The sequence below is a fragment of the Lagenorhynchus albirostris genome, chromosome 19, assembly GCF_949774975.1.
Source record: "Lagenorhynchus albirostris chromosome 19, mLagAlb1.1, whole genome shotgun sequence".
NCBI classification, from domain to species: domain Eukaryota; kingdom Metazoa; phylum Chordata; class Mammalia; order Artiodactyla; family Delphinidae; genus Lagenorhynchus; species Lagenorhynchus albirostris.
Genome location: NC_083113.1, coordinates 43,627,401 through 43,643,928, shown reverse-complemented (window position 1 = coordinate 43,643,928; position 16,528 = coordinate 43,627,401). Strand labels below are relative to the sequence as shown.

Here is a 16,528-nt window from a genome sequence, read left to right as displayed (position 1 = left end):
TTGAGAACGCAGTGGGGCTCCTGTCCACAGTCTCAATCCTATTCCTTATACACCACCTGCTCAGAAGAGAGCCCTGAAAGCTCCTTGTGTGCAGGGACCGGATCTTAGTTATCAATGAACGAGTAAATGAAGTACACGTATTCCTTTTCTTACTCCTTTCTCATCCCCAGTAATCGTAGTGAGGCTAGAGCTAGATTTTAAGTAAAAGCTATTGGATGGGAGGCCTGAACTGTAAAGATGCTGGGTGCAGTGTCATGCTGACAGGGTGACATCGCCACATGACTACAGTTCCAAATCAATTAGCCTTTAGTCATCTCAGTGGAAGGACAGGTGACAGTGGCCAACAATGACAGAGTGCCTGAAGGCTCAGTTCCTATCCACCCCTCGTTACCCCATTAGTTTTGCTTCCCAGGACTCCCAGCAGTGTTCCCAGCAGTCTCAGGCCCCGTTAAGTTTATTTTTCTTTCCTTTCTGGGCTAGGCTGTCTGCAGGCACAGCTGATGAGCTATTTAGAGCTCACCAGAGACCTTGCGCCTTTCTATGCCGCCGAGATTACAGCTCTTTTACATCTCCAGAGGTCACAGATGCCAAGGCAAGGGAGTCAATAAATCGGATATGTTTTCATCAAAGCAGGATAAAAAGGGAGAGAGGAAAGGAGGCTGGATGAAAACTTATTACAGGAGGGTCTGAACTTTCACATGTAAAAGAATCGTGTGGGAGTCTGTTAAAATCTAGATTCCAACCAACACTGCCCAGTAGTGACAGTTGATGGAGGACGGAGGCCTGCAGCCCTTCACACCAAACACATGCACACACTCACGCACATTCACATATACTCTTACAATAAATATGTACATAATACATAATAAAGAAAAATTAATTATTTAAGCCCCTATGTCTAGATTCTTAACCAAGATCCCTTTCACAGTTTTCAGACCTATTAATGAAAAACTTTAGGAACCTAAAAGCAAATTCAATGCATTCTTCCATTTGTTGGTACCATTTCCCTGTATGACGATGGAAAATCTACGGGGATTCTAGATGGAGGAGCTAGTTACTCAAGTCAGAAGAAATCTTAAGGCTATGCTTGGAGCAGCAGCAGTGCTCACGGGCAGTCCTATGGTTTCACCCATTAGGTGACATCACCTTAACTCCCTGGTTTCATGTAATAGCTGAGGAGTGGGGAAAAAATCACAGGTGATGAAGAATCGGCAAACCACAGAGGGACTCCAACGTCCTGGCTTTTCTAACCTAGCGGTAGCTCTGAAGAAAGCTGCCGGTACCAGAGTGCATCCCCTTGCTGGGTTCTTTCCCCCTCCACATTCACCACAGCACTAGCTCCTCTAGTTCACTAGTTAGCACCCTCTCATGTTAGCCCCTAAGACACCGTACTGAAACTTTGGACAGTGGACAAGTCTCTCTGCAAACCCACGCCCCCCCTCGCCTCAGTTTCTCCCTCTCCACATGCTCGTCTCTCCTCTTTCTGAGCTTCCCGTGACACTCGCCATTTCATATACATCGTGTACACCACAAAGACTGTGCGCTCACTGTGGAGAGCAGACACCATGTTTCTGGCAGGCCTCGTGCAAGGCGATGTGTGCACGACACCACGCACACATGAGAACTGCAAAGCCTGAATTGACTTAGGCACGGTTCCCAAGCTGGCCCTCATTCCAGCAAAATAAAATAAACACTGGGGGATTATTAAAGGGTGTGGTAGGCCCTCCCCGTGCCAACTAGCACACACTCTCCCAGGGGACTCCATAACACACTGGAATAAGGAACGCTGGCTGAGGACACAGGGCAGGACGGCACACTCACAGACAGAGCCCTGGGTACACCACGTAACGGCCCCTGCTCCAAACATCAAAGGGCCTCCTGGGCCCCCAAGATTACTGCTGTTCTGACACATGATCTGGCAGTGACCAGCTTTCATCTGGAACCCTTTCCCAAGGCCCAAACTAAATTCTCCCACCTGAGATTTCTAAGTAACAGGAGCACAGCCAACAAGGCCAACGTGAAGCATCGCCTTAGAATCACTGGCTCCACTGCTATAAAGATAAACTGGGCAGAAGAGAAATGAGTGGTCATTATCGAGCCTGGAGAATCCCTAAGTTCTGAAATCTGTCTACCTCGATGGCACACAACAATTTCTCCAACCTAACACCATCACTATACAGTTTACCTAGGTTGGTGGATGACAGATTTTGTATTATGAAGAATACAGTGTAAACCAAAGAATATATTAAATATATAGTCAATTGAAAAAAGAATAATAAAATGAACACCCAGGGCCAAGAAATAGCATCCCGCATACCCAGAAGCTTTCACTGTGCTTTTTCCTCATTAAACCCACCAGTGACAACCATCCTGAATTCAGGGTTAATTCGCATTCCCTTCCAATTTTTATAGCTTTACCACCTATGAAGGTATCCATAAAAAATACATGGTTTCAGTTTACATTTTTGAACTTCACATAAATGACATCATACTATATATTTTTTCTGTGATCTGCTGCTCTTGTTCAACATTATGTTTCTGAAATTCTACCACAGTGATGCAACTATCTTTCCTCCATTTTTGTTATGGGACGCCATTTCATTGTAGGACTAAACAACGATGTACAATATTAACTCTTTCTTTACTCAGCCAGACCCACCGACTGGATACTAACATGGTCTGTCTGCTAATAAATTTATGCCATCGGTGGCGATCCTGTGCTGGCTTCCATGTGGCAGCTCAGATGGCAAAACAACTAGAGATGTTTCACCTGATGATCCCTAAATAGTGAGAAAGATCCCAGTAAGAGACGGAGCTTTGTGGCCTTGTTTAGCAAGCACGTGGTAGCTTTGCTGGATGAGCTTGGGTAGATGAACCTTTAAGATAAAACTCTTACACGGTTCCAGTTCTATGGCTGTATAAAGCAGGGGAAGGAGAGGAAAAGGCTGCTTTCACATTGTAATCTTCACCTTCACGGGCACATCAGAGCACCTTTGATCATGGAGAACAGCACCCAAGTCCAAGAAAAACCTACCATTCAGACGGCGAAAGCTAAATATTTAGTCTGGGAGGCGGCAAGCAGAAGCCCGTCATTCTCTCTGCCACAGGAAACCAAGGACAGCGGAGGACTGTCCCTGAATCCTGAACGTTAGATTCACCACCCTCCTAACTACAGTCTCCTGGACAGGAATGCTTCAGTAATGCCGTGCTTCCCAGGTTTGGGTGTGGGGATGTGGGGCGCAAAAGACCGTCTCCAGATGCAATTCCTGGCCACCTTCACTGAGCACTCCCAGTGTGCAAGGCCCTCAGACTGACAGAACTCATCTCAGTTAATTCCTACAATGACCCTGTGAGGCAGGCGATGTCCCCATTTCATGCCTGAAAAAACTGAGAGGCTGAGCATTTCAGTGACTTGTCCAATATTGTATAGCAAGTAAATGACAGGCCAGGATTCAATCTACATCTGATTCCAGAGCCTCACACTCATCCAGCAGACCACTCTGCTACCCCGTGTGCACGGTGACCTTCGTAAATGCGGCAGAGGTGGGGAAAGGGGGTTCTTAAGGATGCAGAAGAGACTGCCTTTGGGCCATACATCCAAAAGTGTTTGCTGCTGAATGGCAGCAGGTTCCATGCGAACACACAATAAATACTTAGATGGAAGAGGCCTGTGAAAATTCAGAGGCCATGCATGGAAAATGCTGCAGTAGCTGGGCAGGCGGAGGAGGACTCCCACACGGCTTCAGCTACCTAGAAGGCAATTTGCCCACTAACAATTAACTAGCATTGAACGTCCGCCATGTGTTATGGGCAAAAATGCGCCCGATTTTCTGTTGAAGTCTGCCTGCTGCTGTAACACTCAAGAATCCTCAACACATCAGCAAAGAAGCGCTATCCAGACATGTAAATTTCAAGACCTATCAACTAGAGAACTTCAGAGAGCAAAAAATAGGTCAAGAACTTAAGTCCAAATGTTAAGAGCTGAACACTGCCCTCCAGCCCCAAATTAAGTGACATCAGTTGTGTTTGACACCAATTTTCCAAGTCAGCTAAAAGACTAAGATGGTAGTTACTAGCACCAGAGCTAAGGAGGCATCATTCTCAGAGTGAATGTCTGAGGTGTTCCTCTCCACCAGCTACTCACCATTGAAGAGATTTTCTTTTCTCTAGCTCTGGGCGCCAATCATGCCTTTGTTGATATAAGATTTGCCAGTTATATCGTTGGTCCTTACCCTGTGAGAGTCAACTACTTATCTCAACCTTCAAATCACTCTTCTCTGTGACTCGCTAGATGACTAGTCTTCATGGTATGAGGTAGTTAAGACCTTTGCAGAGGCTTGGAGAAAAGATGACAGGCAAATAGCACCTCTACTTCTAATGATGCTATAGACAAAAGATCCAAACATCCAACCCCCTCTTGTTCCTGACGCCTGCCAAGCATCAAGACCTCACAAACCCTCAAAACAACCAAATCCAGAGAGGCTGAAGGCTGTCCTCAGAGGGATCTTTCCAGATGTTGTGGGTATTGGCTAAAATAAGCTTTGTTTCTTAAAGCATTATTCCCCCACCGCCCGGGATTTGTTTGGGAGGATTTTTACCAGTTATTCGCCTACTCTCTGCAGATACAAACTACATTCCATATGATTCTTTTCCTTAAAATTTCCTTAAAATGTCTGGGGATTTTGTACATTGTAATAAACAATAAAACAGGTTCCCGGGACTTCCCTGGTGGTGCATTGGTTAAGAATCTGCCTGCCAATGGAGGGGACATGGGTTCGAGCCCTGGTCCGGGAAGATCCCACGTGCCGCGGAGCAACTAAGCCCGTGTGCCACAACTACTGAGCCTGTGCTCTAGAGCCCGCGAGCCACAGCTACTGAAGCCCGCGCACCTAGAGCCCATGCTCGTCAACAAGAGAAGCCACCGCAATGAGAAGCCTGCGCACCTCAACAAAGAGTAGCCCCCGCTCGCCACAACTGGAGAAAGCCCATGCACACAGCAACGAAGACCCAACGCAGCCAAAAATTAATTAATTAATTAATTAATTAATTTATTTAAAAAAGCAGGTTCCCAACCTCCTCCCCATCTCTCAAATACACTTAAAATTATTCCTCTGCCTGGGAATTCAGTGACCGTGGAGAGGAGTTTGCACCATTAACACAGGTATAAGATGGGAATGTCGGTAAATAAAATTAAGTCATTTGGGATGTATATAACAAGTATAATACAGGTCAGACTCTGTGTGCAGGAGGTCTTAACCAACACTCCAAAGGGAATCATGGATCACCCCCCGCAAATAGAAATGTACAGACAGAAAATTTCACATACAAGGAACCACTGCTCTAAGTGTTCCTATGTGCATCCTGGAAGGATAACTGTGGCTACTGTACCTGATGCATAAAAAGCAGTCAACCTCTGTTCAACAGTTCCTCTCAGCCAAATAACCAACTGAGTCAGTCCCAAGCTTTGTCAAGGCACCCCTGACCCTTCCGAGAATCCTGAGTTTTGTATTCCTCTCTGGGCCATCTTAACATACTTATAAGTCAGTTATAAGCTCTCTGGAAATTTCCAACAGTTTCTAACAAAAATTGTTCCTCGCCGCTTCCCAACATGTTTTCAAGAGCTCTAAGCAACTTCCAGGCTCCTCCTCATTCACAAGGAGGGAGGTGTCTTACCGGGATCTCCCACCAAAGCAGTTTGTGCTGGGGGGCTGGTGCCGGTTCTCTGGAGTGACAGCCGTCCCGCTGGATTCTCTCGAAGGCGGCTGTGAACCTGGAAAAGGGAACAATCACACCAAAAAAAGACAGAAACGTTGAGAAGCTCACACCTCTGTTTGAGATGTGGGTACAGGAACAGCGCTAAGTGCATGTTTTAAAGTTACCCACCCCAGGGGGACACCAACGGTCCAGCAAGCTGCAGCCTCCAGCATGACAAGGACAGGGACGGCTGGGTGAGGTCTGATCAGGGCTGCGGAACAGAGGGGCTCAAACCTGGGAAACAGCTCTTCCCAAGACCTTCAAGAATGTCTAAGGCACTTACAAGCGTGTTGCCTTATACGTTAAATGAACCACACCCCGTGAGACAGAGGATAGATGCTGGCCATGCAAAGTGGAAGCAAGGAATTGGGCATCTCTCCACATCGCAGCAACCAGAGAGCTTTTAAAAAGCCAAATCAGATTCTATCTAAATCAAATCATGATACTCTCCTGATTAAAAACCCCTCAACAGCTTTCTACTTCTTAGGTTGAGGTTCACAATCCTTACCAAGGTCTTCGAGGCTGTGTGACCTGACTGATCTCACCTCCCAGCACCTCCTTCTCGCTCCCCACGATCCAGCTGCCCTGGCTGCCTCTGTACCCGCTGCAGGCCACGTTCGCTCCCACCTCAGAGCCTCTGCATGTGAGACCCCTCCACCTCTTACTCAGCCGCCCCTACACCCCACACCCCCTGCCTTGGCCTGTCCAAACTCCTTAAACTCCAGCAGGACTCAGTTTCCTCAGGGAAACCTTCCCTGGCCCCCCAATTTAGATGAGATTCCCCCTCAAGTAAAGGAATCTCATACCACCCAGTACTCTTCCTTCATAGATTTGTTCACAGTTACAGTTATATAATTATTTCTGTGTTTACTCATTTGATATCTAACATCCCCTGCCCCTGCCAAGTAGATCACAAGCTCTAGGGAGTAGAGACCGTGTGAATTTTGCCCCTGACGTCTGGCTAGCACCCGGTCCAAGAGCTAGTACACACCAGGTGCTCAACTGTGGATGTATGTGCTGAATGAGTGAATGATGCAGGTTTTTCTAGATGCACCAAAAGTACCCCAAGCACCATGGAGGTCAGTTGAGGGAGGATTCTCAGACGTCAAGGCCCATCCAATCACTGAGATTCCACTCAAATGCCCTTCAGATAGAATTCAAACCCCACCCCTTGAAGCTACAGAAAGCTCGCTTGGGGCCTGGAAGGTGCCATAGTTACATCACGCTTAACAAGAAAAATTATGGAGAAAGCCAACCGGTTTTGGACCTCAGACTTCATGAAGTAATTTCCTGCTAGATCCAAAAGTGACTAATTTCAAACTAGATGAAAAGAAACAAACCGCCAACATTCAGGACAGAGCAGGAGACACTCCAATTTCCCTGCTTCTTGCCTGTATTCAGCTAGTGTGAATCTCTGAGACACACAGTTCCCCTTTTCCAACCAAGGCCATCTCATAAAAGACACTCTCAAGCTCTCCAGGAAGTTTAACTGGATTGGGAAGAAGAAAAATGGGCCCAAGTAACATTTAATAAAGATGTTTTATTTTACAAAGTCCATGTGGGATGAAAACATGTTTTTCTCTGCTCTAGAACCAAAACAACAACACGCTTACAAAGGCTTGGTATTTATTTTGGTCCTTTAACAGAAAACAGTCCTTGAAAAATCATGTCCTGATTGTGATCCATGATGCTAAGAAGTGTCAGGGGGCTTCCCTGGTGGCGCAGTGGTTGAGAGTCTGCCTGCCAGTGCAGGGGACGTGGGTTCGAGCCCTGGTCTGGGAGGATCCCACATGCCACAGAGCGGCTGGGCCCGTGAGCCACAACTACTGAGCCTGCGCGTCTGGAGCCTGTGCTCCGCAACAAGAGAGGCCGCAATAGTGAGAGGCTCGCGCACCGCGATGAAGAGTGGCCCCCACTTGCCGCAACTAGAGAAAGCCCTTGCACATAAACGAAGACCCAATACAGCCATAAATAAATAAATAAAATTAAAAAAAAAAAAAAAAAAAAACTGAGGCTCAAAGCAGTTAAGGGACTTGCCCAGGACCCCTAAGCCTCAGTTAAAAAAAAAAAAAAAGAAGCGTCAGGGCTGGCTGTGCAGTACCCAAACCCAGGTACCTGGAAGAGAACCAAGATCTGGGCACCTCCTCTGCCCCACCCTGCCCCGCCCTGCCCCATCCCGGCACAGCCCTGGGGAGCAGGGCGGCACTCACCATCCGTCACGGCGCTGCCATTAGGCACGCTTCCCAGATCAACAGCCGGCCCGTCCAGGAAAATTGTCAGCTCACCACCCGAGACAACACCGCCTTTGTTCTCTGTCTGCAGGTTCAGGGTCAGCTGTGTGTTCTCCACTGTTGGACACAAAAAGCAACATGGATGGACAAAAGCAAATGCACACTGAGTTCAGATTCTGTAAGTTATAAGCTCCCACTTCACTGACTCTGGCTTTCCTGCCAACTTTCTTCTACATCTTCAAACTTGTCTCGTGGCACAGAAAAAGGAAAGGGAAGGAATATGCCTAACTGTCACCACGGTATCAGGCTGGTGGGGAAGGCTGTGCTCATTTTTTTCTGAACATTTTATATAGTTAGGTTCACTAGGTAATTTCTACTTTATTTATTTGTTTGCTTATACCTGCAGGACCGTAAGAAAAGAGTAAGAGATACTGACGGCATACAGAGGAAGAAAGCAGTTACAAATAGCATCTCCCCACCCACAGGAAGAGGGGTGGCAAAAAGAATCGAAACAGGTCAGGAGACCCTAAAGAAATGCTATCAGGAGTCATCTCTAGATAAAGGATTTCAGGGACTTATTATTTGGGCTAAAAAGTGTTTTTTAATTTTCAATCCGGAAAATGTTTCACTTTGAAATAAGGCGGAAAAAAGTTTAAAACAACAAAAGTTCAGTACAAGCAAGTCAGCCCCGTCGTTACACGGTCCTGGGTAAGTCCCACAGGGAGAGACTAGTCAACACCTGGCTCCATCAGTGAGGTAAGAAGGCAGCTCAGAGTCACCCAGCCCCTGGAACACTAGGCAAATTCAGCCCTGTGGGCGAACAAGAAACAGAACTAACTGGCACGAGGCAGAAGCACCAAACCCTAGGCAGGCTGGAAACTGCTGCACACACACCCCTGACCCCACCCACCAAGCCTGGCCGCACCGAATGGCCTCCATCCAGTTACTGCTGAGGACCCAGAGCCTCCAGTTCAGAGCCGTTCAATAATTACCAAGAAAGAGCAGCGTTTATGAGGATTTCCAAAGAGTATGCAGCCCTTCCATGCCACCCCACATCTTACAAAGCCAGACCAGGAAAGTGCCACATATTCCAACCTCCTTCCCCACCCACAGTATCCATCAAACCGCCGCTTCATTTTCTCTCTTTGTTGCTACTGTATTATTATGAGCTGGTTTTCTAGAACAAGGCAGGGCATGTATAAATAACTACCTCCATGAGCATTTCCTAGAGACAACCTCCCCTCACCAAAAAAGTCTACCCTGCATCTCTCCAAGAAACAGACACAGCCCTTTAAGAACCTAGCAAAAAAAAAAAAAAAAACAGTCTCGATCAATTCAAGGATCTACTATAATAAGGTAGAAACCAGTTTTCCCTCATGTTTTCAAGCTCTTGAAGCACCTCTCCCTCCCCTTAACCTTTCTTCCCTGTGATGGATCTCTCCAAATCCTTTTGAGTCTGTTTTCAGTCAGTTTTACTAAGGGGCTTGGTGAGTTCCAAATATTTCTATAAAAGAACACTTGCAACCTGAAAACTAGCTCCTTCAAAAGTCCAAGAGAGGGAAAGAACTGAGGCCTTTCAACCAGCACCACATGCCCGCCGTGCAGATGAGCCACCTTGGAGATGGATCCTCCAGCCCTGGTCTAGCTCTCAGATGACTGCGGCCCAGCCAATGTATCGAGTGCAACCTCGTGGAAGATCCCAGGCCAGACTGCCCAGCTAAGCCGCTCCCAAAACCTGACTCACCGAAACTATGAGGTAATAAATGTTTGTTTATTTATTTTTCTAAAGTCAAGGAGCACCTCCCTACTCTATCATACTGAGATCCAGGGTATAAGTCCCTAGCAGGCAGCAAAGCACAGAGGTCGAGGGCGGGTACCAGTCAGACAGACTGCATTCAAATCTCAGTTCTATCTAGTACTATGCGGTACTACACAAATTACTTAACTTGAGCACTGGTCTCTCTACCTTGCAAAACAGGAGCAGTAAGAACACATTGTTCATGTAACACATGTAATGAATTAAACAGCACCTGGTAAATTCCCAATAAACTGTCATTTTTATTATCTCCCTGTTGACTCTCCTGTTTTTAGGCTGAGAAGTCCTGATTTCTCTCAATCTAATTTTTTCATTGTATACTTGCTCTTCTCCTGACCTTTCCAAGCCTTTTTCAGCTTTCGACAACAAACTCCAAGGTCAGCAAAAATCTTCCAAGATCACCCACATACCTATCACAAGGACGTATGGTCCTCTCATCTTGTATCTAGGACACTTCCTAAAGATGTCCGGTACACCACTCTCAGGAACATGCCGGGATGAGAATTCTAGAAGGGCTCCTTAATTCCCTTCTTGATATCTCAAAGGCCATCACTTTACAAATGGAGTGTGGGTACCTTTCCCCTCCTTTCTGGAAGAATGATAATGTTCAACAGGAAGCTGGAAGAGCCCAAGGCCTCTTGCTGCTAATTTCAACCTCCTAACAGCCACCCTGCCATGGTCCTCTGACAAAGCCAGGGGCAGAGCCCACATTTTCCTCTCCACGGTCTCAACTCAAAGCTCCAACTCAGCTCTTCTGTCTGGTTTACCTGCTCATCATGTCCAGCAGAGTCATTATATACATATAGGCTTGGAAGTTACCTTGCAACACTTAGAGACACATCTGACCTTCAAAAAGAGCCAGTGACAGGGGAGGTTTTTTTTTTTCTTTAAACTAAGCTTTTGAGAACAAAACGCTCTACTGTTCTATTTACTTAAAAGAGAAACAGTTCAGAGAGACCTCTAAGCATCACTTCGATCATAACCAAGTGATCGAAGTGAGCATCACTCAGAGCAAGACAACTCAACACCCACATGCTTCCTGACATGATACAGGATGAAGTACACAACATCTTTTTTTTTTTTTTTTTTTGCGGTACGCGGGCCTCTCACTGCTATGGCCTCTCCCGTTGTGGAGCACAGGCTCCGGACGCGCAGGCTCAGCGGCCATGGCTCACGGTCCCAGCCGCTCCACGGCATGTGGGATCCTCCTGGACCGGGGCACGAACCTGTGTCCCCTGCATCGGCAGGCGGGCTCTCAACCACTGTGCCACCAGGGAAACCCACAACATCACTTTTAAAGTCTTCTTTCAAAAGCATTTAACCTGAATCCAATCAAGCCTCGAAACCTCTTTCCCAGCTTACATGAAATAAGGGGATAGAGGAATAAATTCAGTGATACCACGAGGAAGCAATCAGACCAGCCCAGAATATGGGACATCCATACGGTAACCATCCCAGACTCCTCGAAAAGTCAATGTCATTAAATAAATTTAAAAGGGGAGCGGGGGCAGGCAGGAAGAAGACTCTTTTAGATTTAAAGGAACGTAAGTACCAAATGCCTTGCATAAATTTTGACAAAACCTTGGTTTGAAAAATACATTCTTGGGACGATTGGAGAAATTTGCATCCAGACTGGATATTGAATGATGTCTGAAATTATTGTTGATTTTCTTAGGTTCACTAATGGTACTGTGGCTGTATTTAGGAATGGTCTCATTCTCGGGAGATCCAAGAGTATATTATGATGATGTCTGCACTTATTCTCAAACTGTTTTGTAGGAAAATAGGCTGAAGTTTTCAGGAGTGACGTGTCACGATGTCTGCAGTTTACCTTCAAATGGTTCAGGGAAAAAAACACACACACACCCACAGGTTCACACATACAGGTAAAACAAATGCAGCAAAATCTTAAGAAGTGTTGGTTCCCCGTGAAGGGCATTTGGGCATTCATTGTGTTATTCTTTCGACTCTTTTGTATGTTGGAAAATTGCATGATAAAACATTGGGAAAGGGTTGTGTTTTTTTTTTAAATTGGCACAGCTATTAAAGAATTAAACCTCTGACAATAGAACATTGTTATTCTCTTAAAAAACAAAAACAAAAAGAACACACCTGAGCCAGGGGAGCACTACAATGCATAATGGGACTAAAGAAACCATTAGCTAATTGAGTGACAGACTTCAGCATACAGGGGAGGCTGAAAGGAGTAAGTGTAGCTGGAAAACATATACTGGAATCTGAGCTATAAATAGCAGCATTAGCCACCTCTCCTCTGGGGCCATCAACTCCGGGTTTCACTGCGGCAACGCCATCAACCCTACAAAGGGCCTTTCTCTTGCACCAGGTCTTCCCCCACCTTTTCAGGCACTGCTCAAAAATCAAGAAACTGATGAAAACATGGGTGTAGTAAGTCAAGTTCCAGAACTAGAACCAGACTGAGCGTAGGAGGCTCACCAGCCACCGTCCACCTCATCCGGCCCTGCTCCATCTGTAATCATGCAGTCCACACGTGTGCAGCGAGCACAAACTCTTCTGGTCGGTGAGATTCAACAGGCACAGAACAGACAAAAAGCTGTGCCCCGGGGGGTTTATATTCTGGTTGGGGCAACCTGGTTGGGGCAAACAGACACTAGGCAATGTTTTCTGTTTTTAAAGTAAATTGCACAATCTGTTAGTAGCAAATGCAGTAGAAAAAAAATGAAAGGAGGGGAAGGGATGAAGAGTGCTAGAGGTGGAGGAGGGTCTGGAGTGGTGAGAAAGTCTCGCCAGGAAAGTGACAATGGAGCAAAGACTTCAAGAAGGATGAGGCCGGGGAGCCACGTAAGTATTTGGAGGAAGGATATTCTAGGCAGAGAGAGAATAAGACACAGAAGCCCCAGATGGGGGCACGCCTGGCAGATCTGAGGAATGGCAGGGAGGTCAGTGTGGCTGGAGTGGATGGGGAAAGAGAGGAGCAGGAGAGGAGGGTGGTAGGAAACCGGAAGCTCACAAGGAAGGCCTCGGAGCACTGGCATGGTCGCTGGCGTTTACTCAGCGGGAGATTGGGAGCCACTGGAGGCTCGTGAGCAAGGAAGGGACGTGACTTCTGTTGCAGCGCAGTCACTCCAGGTGCAGGAGGAGCAAGAGATGAAGCAGACAAGACCGGGGAGGAAGTCACTGCAATACTCCAGGCGGGAGTAGCTGGTAGCTTGGGCCAGGCGATGGCAGTGTCTTCTGGGAGCAGGGTAGCAGAAGGGAGACTCGCCCTTTTCCCCCTTTCCAGCACGTGTTAGGAAAGCCCCATGGCTCCCCACTGAGCACACTGGTCAGTCCCCACAGGCCCATCAGGCCCTTGGAATCAAAGCTTTGGACAAATCATAGGCAGGGGCTGCAAAAAGCACAAACGTAGAGCATGACTGGGGGAAGTCAGATTCAATTACGACCAAGTGGAACATATACAATGAAAATATTCTGATGGCAAGAGACTTTAGTTCCTCCGAAAAAGCCAAAGTCATGAGCTCATGCTAACTTCAGCAAATGTCCTTCTTCTCTTCTAAGTACCCACTGGTTACCAATACCTTGTAACGCTACTTTATGGAGGTCAACATACAGCGGTAGGGCTGGAGATTAGAAGCTAGGGGAAAAGAATTAGGAAAATCCTCAAGGGCTGTGCCAGGAGATCCCTTCAAAAGCCGGCACACCAGAAGAGACAAGAAGACATAGCATGCTTCCTGGTGGAAACACACACCACCTCATTAAAAAGAAAAAAATAAGAACCTGGAACAGATTAAGTCTCTAGATCTAGATCTCAACAGGTATGACATTACAAGAAACACAGAGGGACAGAGGAACATGTTAAAACACATTTCAGGGACACAAACAGCAAAACCCAATATGTGGGAAACTACAGGACAAACTGTCCAGTTTCTTCAACAATGAACTGTAAGGGATATAAAGAGGAAGGAGAACATATTGGCTAAAAGAGAAAGAAGAAATTCCCTGGCAGTCCAGTGGTTAGGACTCCGAGCTTTCACCGCCAAGGGCCTGGGTTCCATCCCTGGTTGCGGGGCGAGGGAGAGGGACTTAAGAGACTTATCAATCCTGTTTGGATCCTGATTCAAACAAACCAATGGTGGGGGGGAAATAATGTTGAAGACAGCTGGGGAAACGTTAAAAACTCTGAATATTTGATGAGATTAAATAATGACCATTAAGCTTCTCAGGTATGAAGCTGGTATCATGGTTATGGTTTTTAAGAGCCCTTATCTTTAAGAGATCCATACTGAAATATTTGTAAATGAAACATGTCTGAGATTTATGTGAAAATAACCCCGTGGAGGGTGGGGTGGGAATGGCCACCTGTAGCCCGCTGTGGATCTGAGTGATGGGCACATAGGGGTTCGTGGACTATTCTTTCTACTTTTGTGTATTTTGACATTTTCCATAATAGCTTTTCTTTTTCAAGCCAGCATACCTAAAGAACAAACAGTGACTGTAAACTAAAAAACTTACACAAATTCAATGTTACATACACATTTTGAAATATGAAAAGGTAGAAAATATACAATCAAGCTGCCTAGGGAGTAGCTCTGATCGTTATTTTCCCTTACTTCAAAGCCTCAGATTTGCAAGTAGCTTCAGGTTAATAATTTCCTATTGGGAAGAGTTGTTACGTGCAACAAGGATGAGTAATATTTTTCTAAGACTTAGTTTTTCCCTTTCCTGACATGGACTTTTTAATATGCTGTTTGCATATGGTACCAATAAGTATAGATAAATAGGGCATGGAAGTTGCCTTCCTCATTCCGACAGAAGAAAAAAAACTACATAAACCAGAACTGCCAAACTGTGCCCCTATAGTGCAATTCAGTTAAGTCCAGAAGCCCTGCCTGGGCAGTTTCACTGCAGTGTATGAAGGAACTTTCTGCTTTAGAATCTTCTATCATCACTGTCCTTCCCTGCTCTCACACCACCAAAATGTATGTGCATGTATACGCTTATATCGTTTAAGAGAAAAAATATTTTCTTCCTAACTCAGAATACAAATGTAAGGATTTACCTGGAAATTTGAGAAAAACAAAACAGGACACAAAGTAGGATATTTTTAAGGGAGACCAAGTACTCTCCGGCCAAGAGTCTCAGAAGCCCGAGGAAGATGTGATTGATTTGGCCTTAACAGAGCTGTTCAGTGGAACAAACAAACCTCCTTCTTCCGGCCTCCTTCTGCCCTCAATCCCATAGGCCCATCAAAAGAAAGTGAAAATAAACAGGGCATTCATTAACAGGTCAGTGTTCATTCTACACGTAGCTGTGAAACACTGGTGCACAGAGGAACGGAACTGGAGGAAATTCCAGAAGGGCAGAGAGTAAACAGTCTCCTTTCCCTTCCCTGGCTCCCCGTTAACTCAGACACACACAGACTGGAGGCTACCCCAGGTTTAAAGAGAACACTGTTTCACATTCCCTTTGCAGTAAAGAAAGCCAGAGGCTTCCAGGATTTACTGTTACGATGTCTCTTTGGCTTCCAACCTTAGCCAGAGCCTAACAAGAGAAAGCCTCTTCTACCAAGCTAGCAGCACATTGTAGACACTGGAATTCTTGTTAGGGTACCAAGGTTGACTCTGCTTCACCCACCTTCCCTCGGCCCCCATCACTCAAGCCTTGGCAGAGACTTCCCAGAACACATGGTGTAAGGAAGCGTCTACCTTGGCCTTGAAGCTTCTTCTGTAGGCTGCTGCTGGGAACGTATCCTTAATTATCTCCAAATTAAAGTCTTGGCTGGGGCTTCCCTGGTGGTGCACTGGTTAAGAATCCGCCTGCCAATGCAGGGGACACGGGTTCAAGCTCTGGTCCGGGAAGATCCCACATGCCGCAGAGCAACTAAGCCCATGCGCCACAACTACCGAGTCTGCGCTCTAGAGCCTGCGTGCCACAACTACTGAGCCCAGGCGCCACAACTACTGAAGCCCGCGCACCTAGAGCCCGTGCTCCACAACAAGAGAAGCCACCGCAATGAGAAGCCGCACACCACAACGAAGAGTAGCCCCCACTCACCACAACTAGAGTAAGCCCGCACGCACCAACAAAGACCAAACACAGCCAAAAATAAATAAATAAATAAAAGTTTAAAGTCTTGGTTGACTGACGGTTGCATAAACTCCTCTAAAAATGAAAAGAGCTTCATTTTACAAAGCCGGTTTTTAAACTTTTATTTTTCTCCTTTTTTTCTTGTGCATTCATTCAAGAAGCATTTTCTGGGCATCCTTTATGTGCCTGACACTGTGCTAGAAGCTGGGTTATAATGAAGAAGGTAAATGGACATAGTCTCTGCTTTTAGGAACCTCACAAGTCAGTGGGAGAAACAGAAGTAACTAAATAATGTCACAAAGAAATGTAAAGTTGCAACTGTGAAACAGATTTCATGCAAGAGACCTTATGGTCCCATCAGTGCTGGATATTTGGCCTGGTCAGGGCATCAGGAAAAGTTTCCTGAGGAACTGACAGCTCAACTGTGATCTGAAGTTTCAGGCAAAGAGCTAGCACGTTGCGGGGTGAAGCAGGTTGGGGAAGAAGACCAGTCAGAGAGGCAGGAGCAAAGTCAGAAAGGAGCCCTGAAAAGGCAGGAAAGGGTGGGCTCCAAAGCATGGATGGAGAGTCTGCCCTTCACATGGGAGGAAGAGGGACGGCTCGCCTCCAACCACAAGAATGATGGAGGAGAGATTAGGCACATGCATCCTCGTTTTGGTAC

The 16,528-nt window shown here is 46.3% G+C and overlaps 1 protein-coding gene across 3 annotated transcripts in view; it reads right to left on the bottom strand.

The window, feature by feature from the left end:
* The window catches only part of WWP2 (WW domain containing E3 ubiquitin protein ligase 2), a 145,827-nt gene that overhangs the window by 79,661 nt on the left and 49,638 nt on the right, over positions 1-16,528 (bottom strand). For all 3 annotated transcript variants that reach the window (XM_060130350.1, XM_060130354.1, XM_060130352.1), the window contains exons 5-6: positions 7,965-8,102; positions 5,674-5,770 (exon numbers count right to left, since the gene is read on the bottom strand). In XM_060130350.1, the coding sequence (XP_059986333.1) occupies positions 5,674-5,770; positions 7,965-8,102 (235 nt within the window). The remainder of the gene's footprint in view (positions 1-5,673; positions 5,771-7,964; positions 8,103-16,528) is intronic.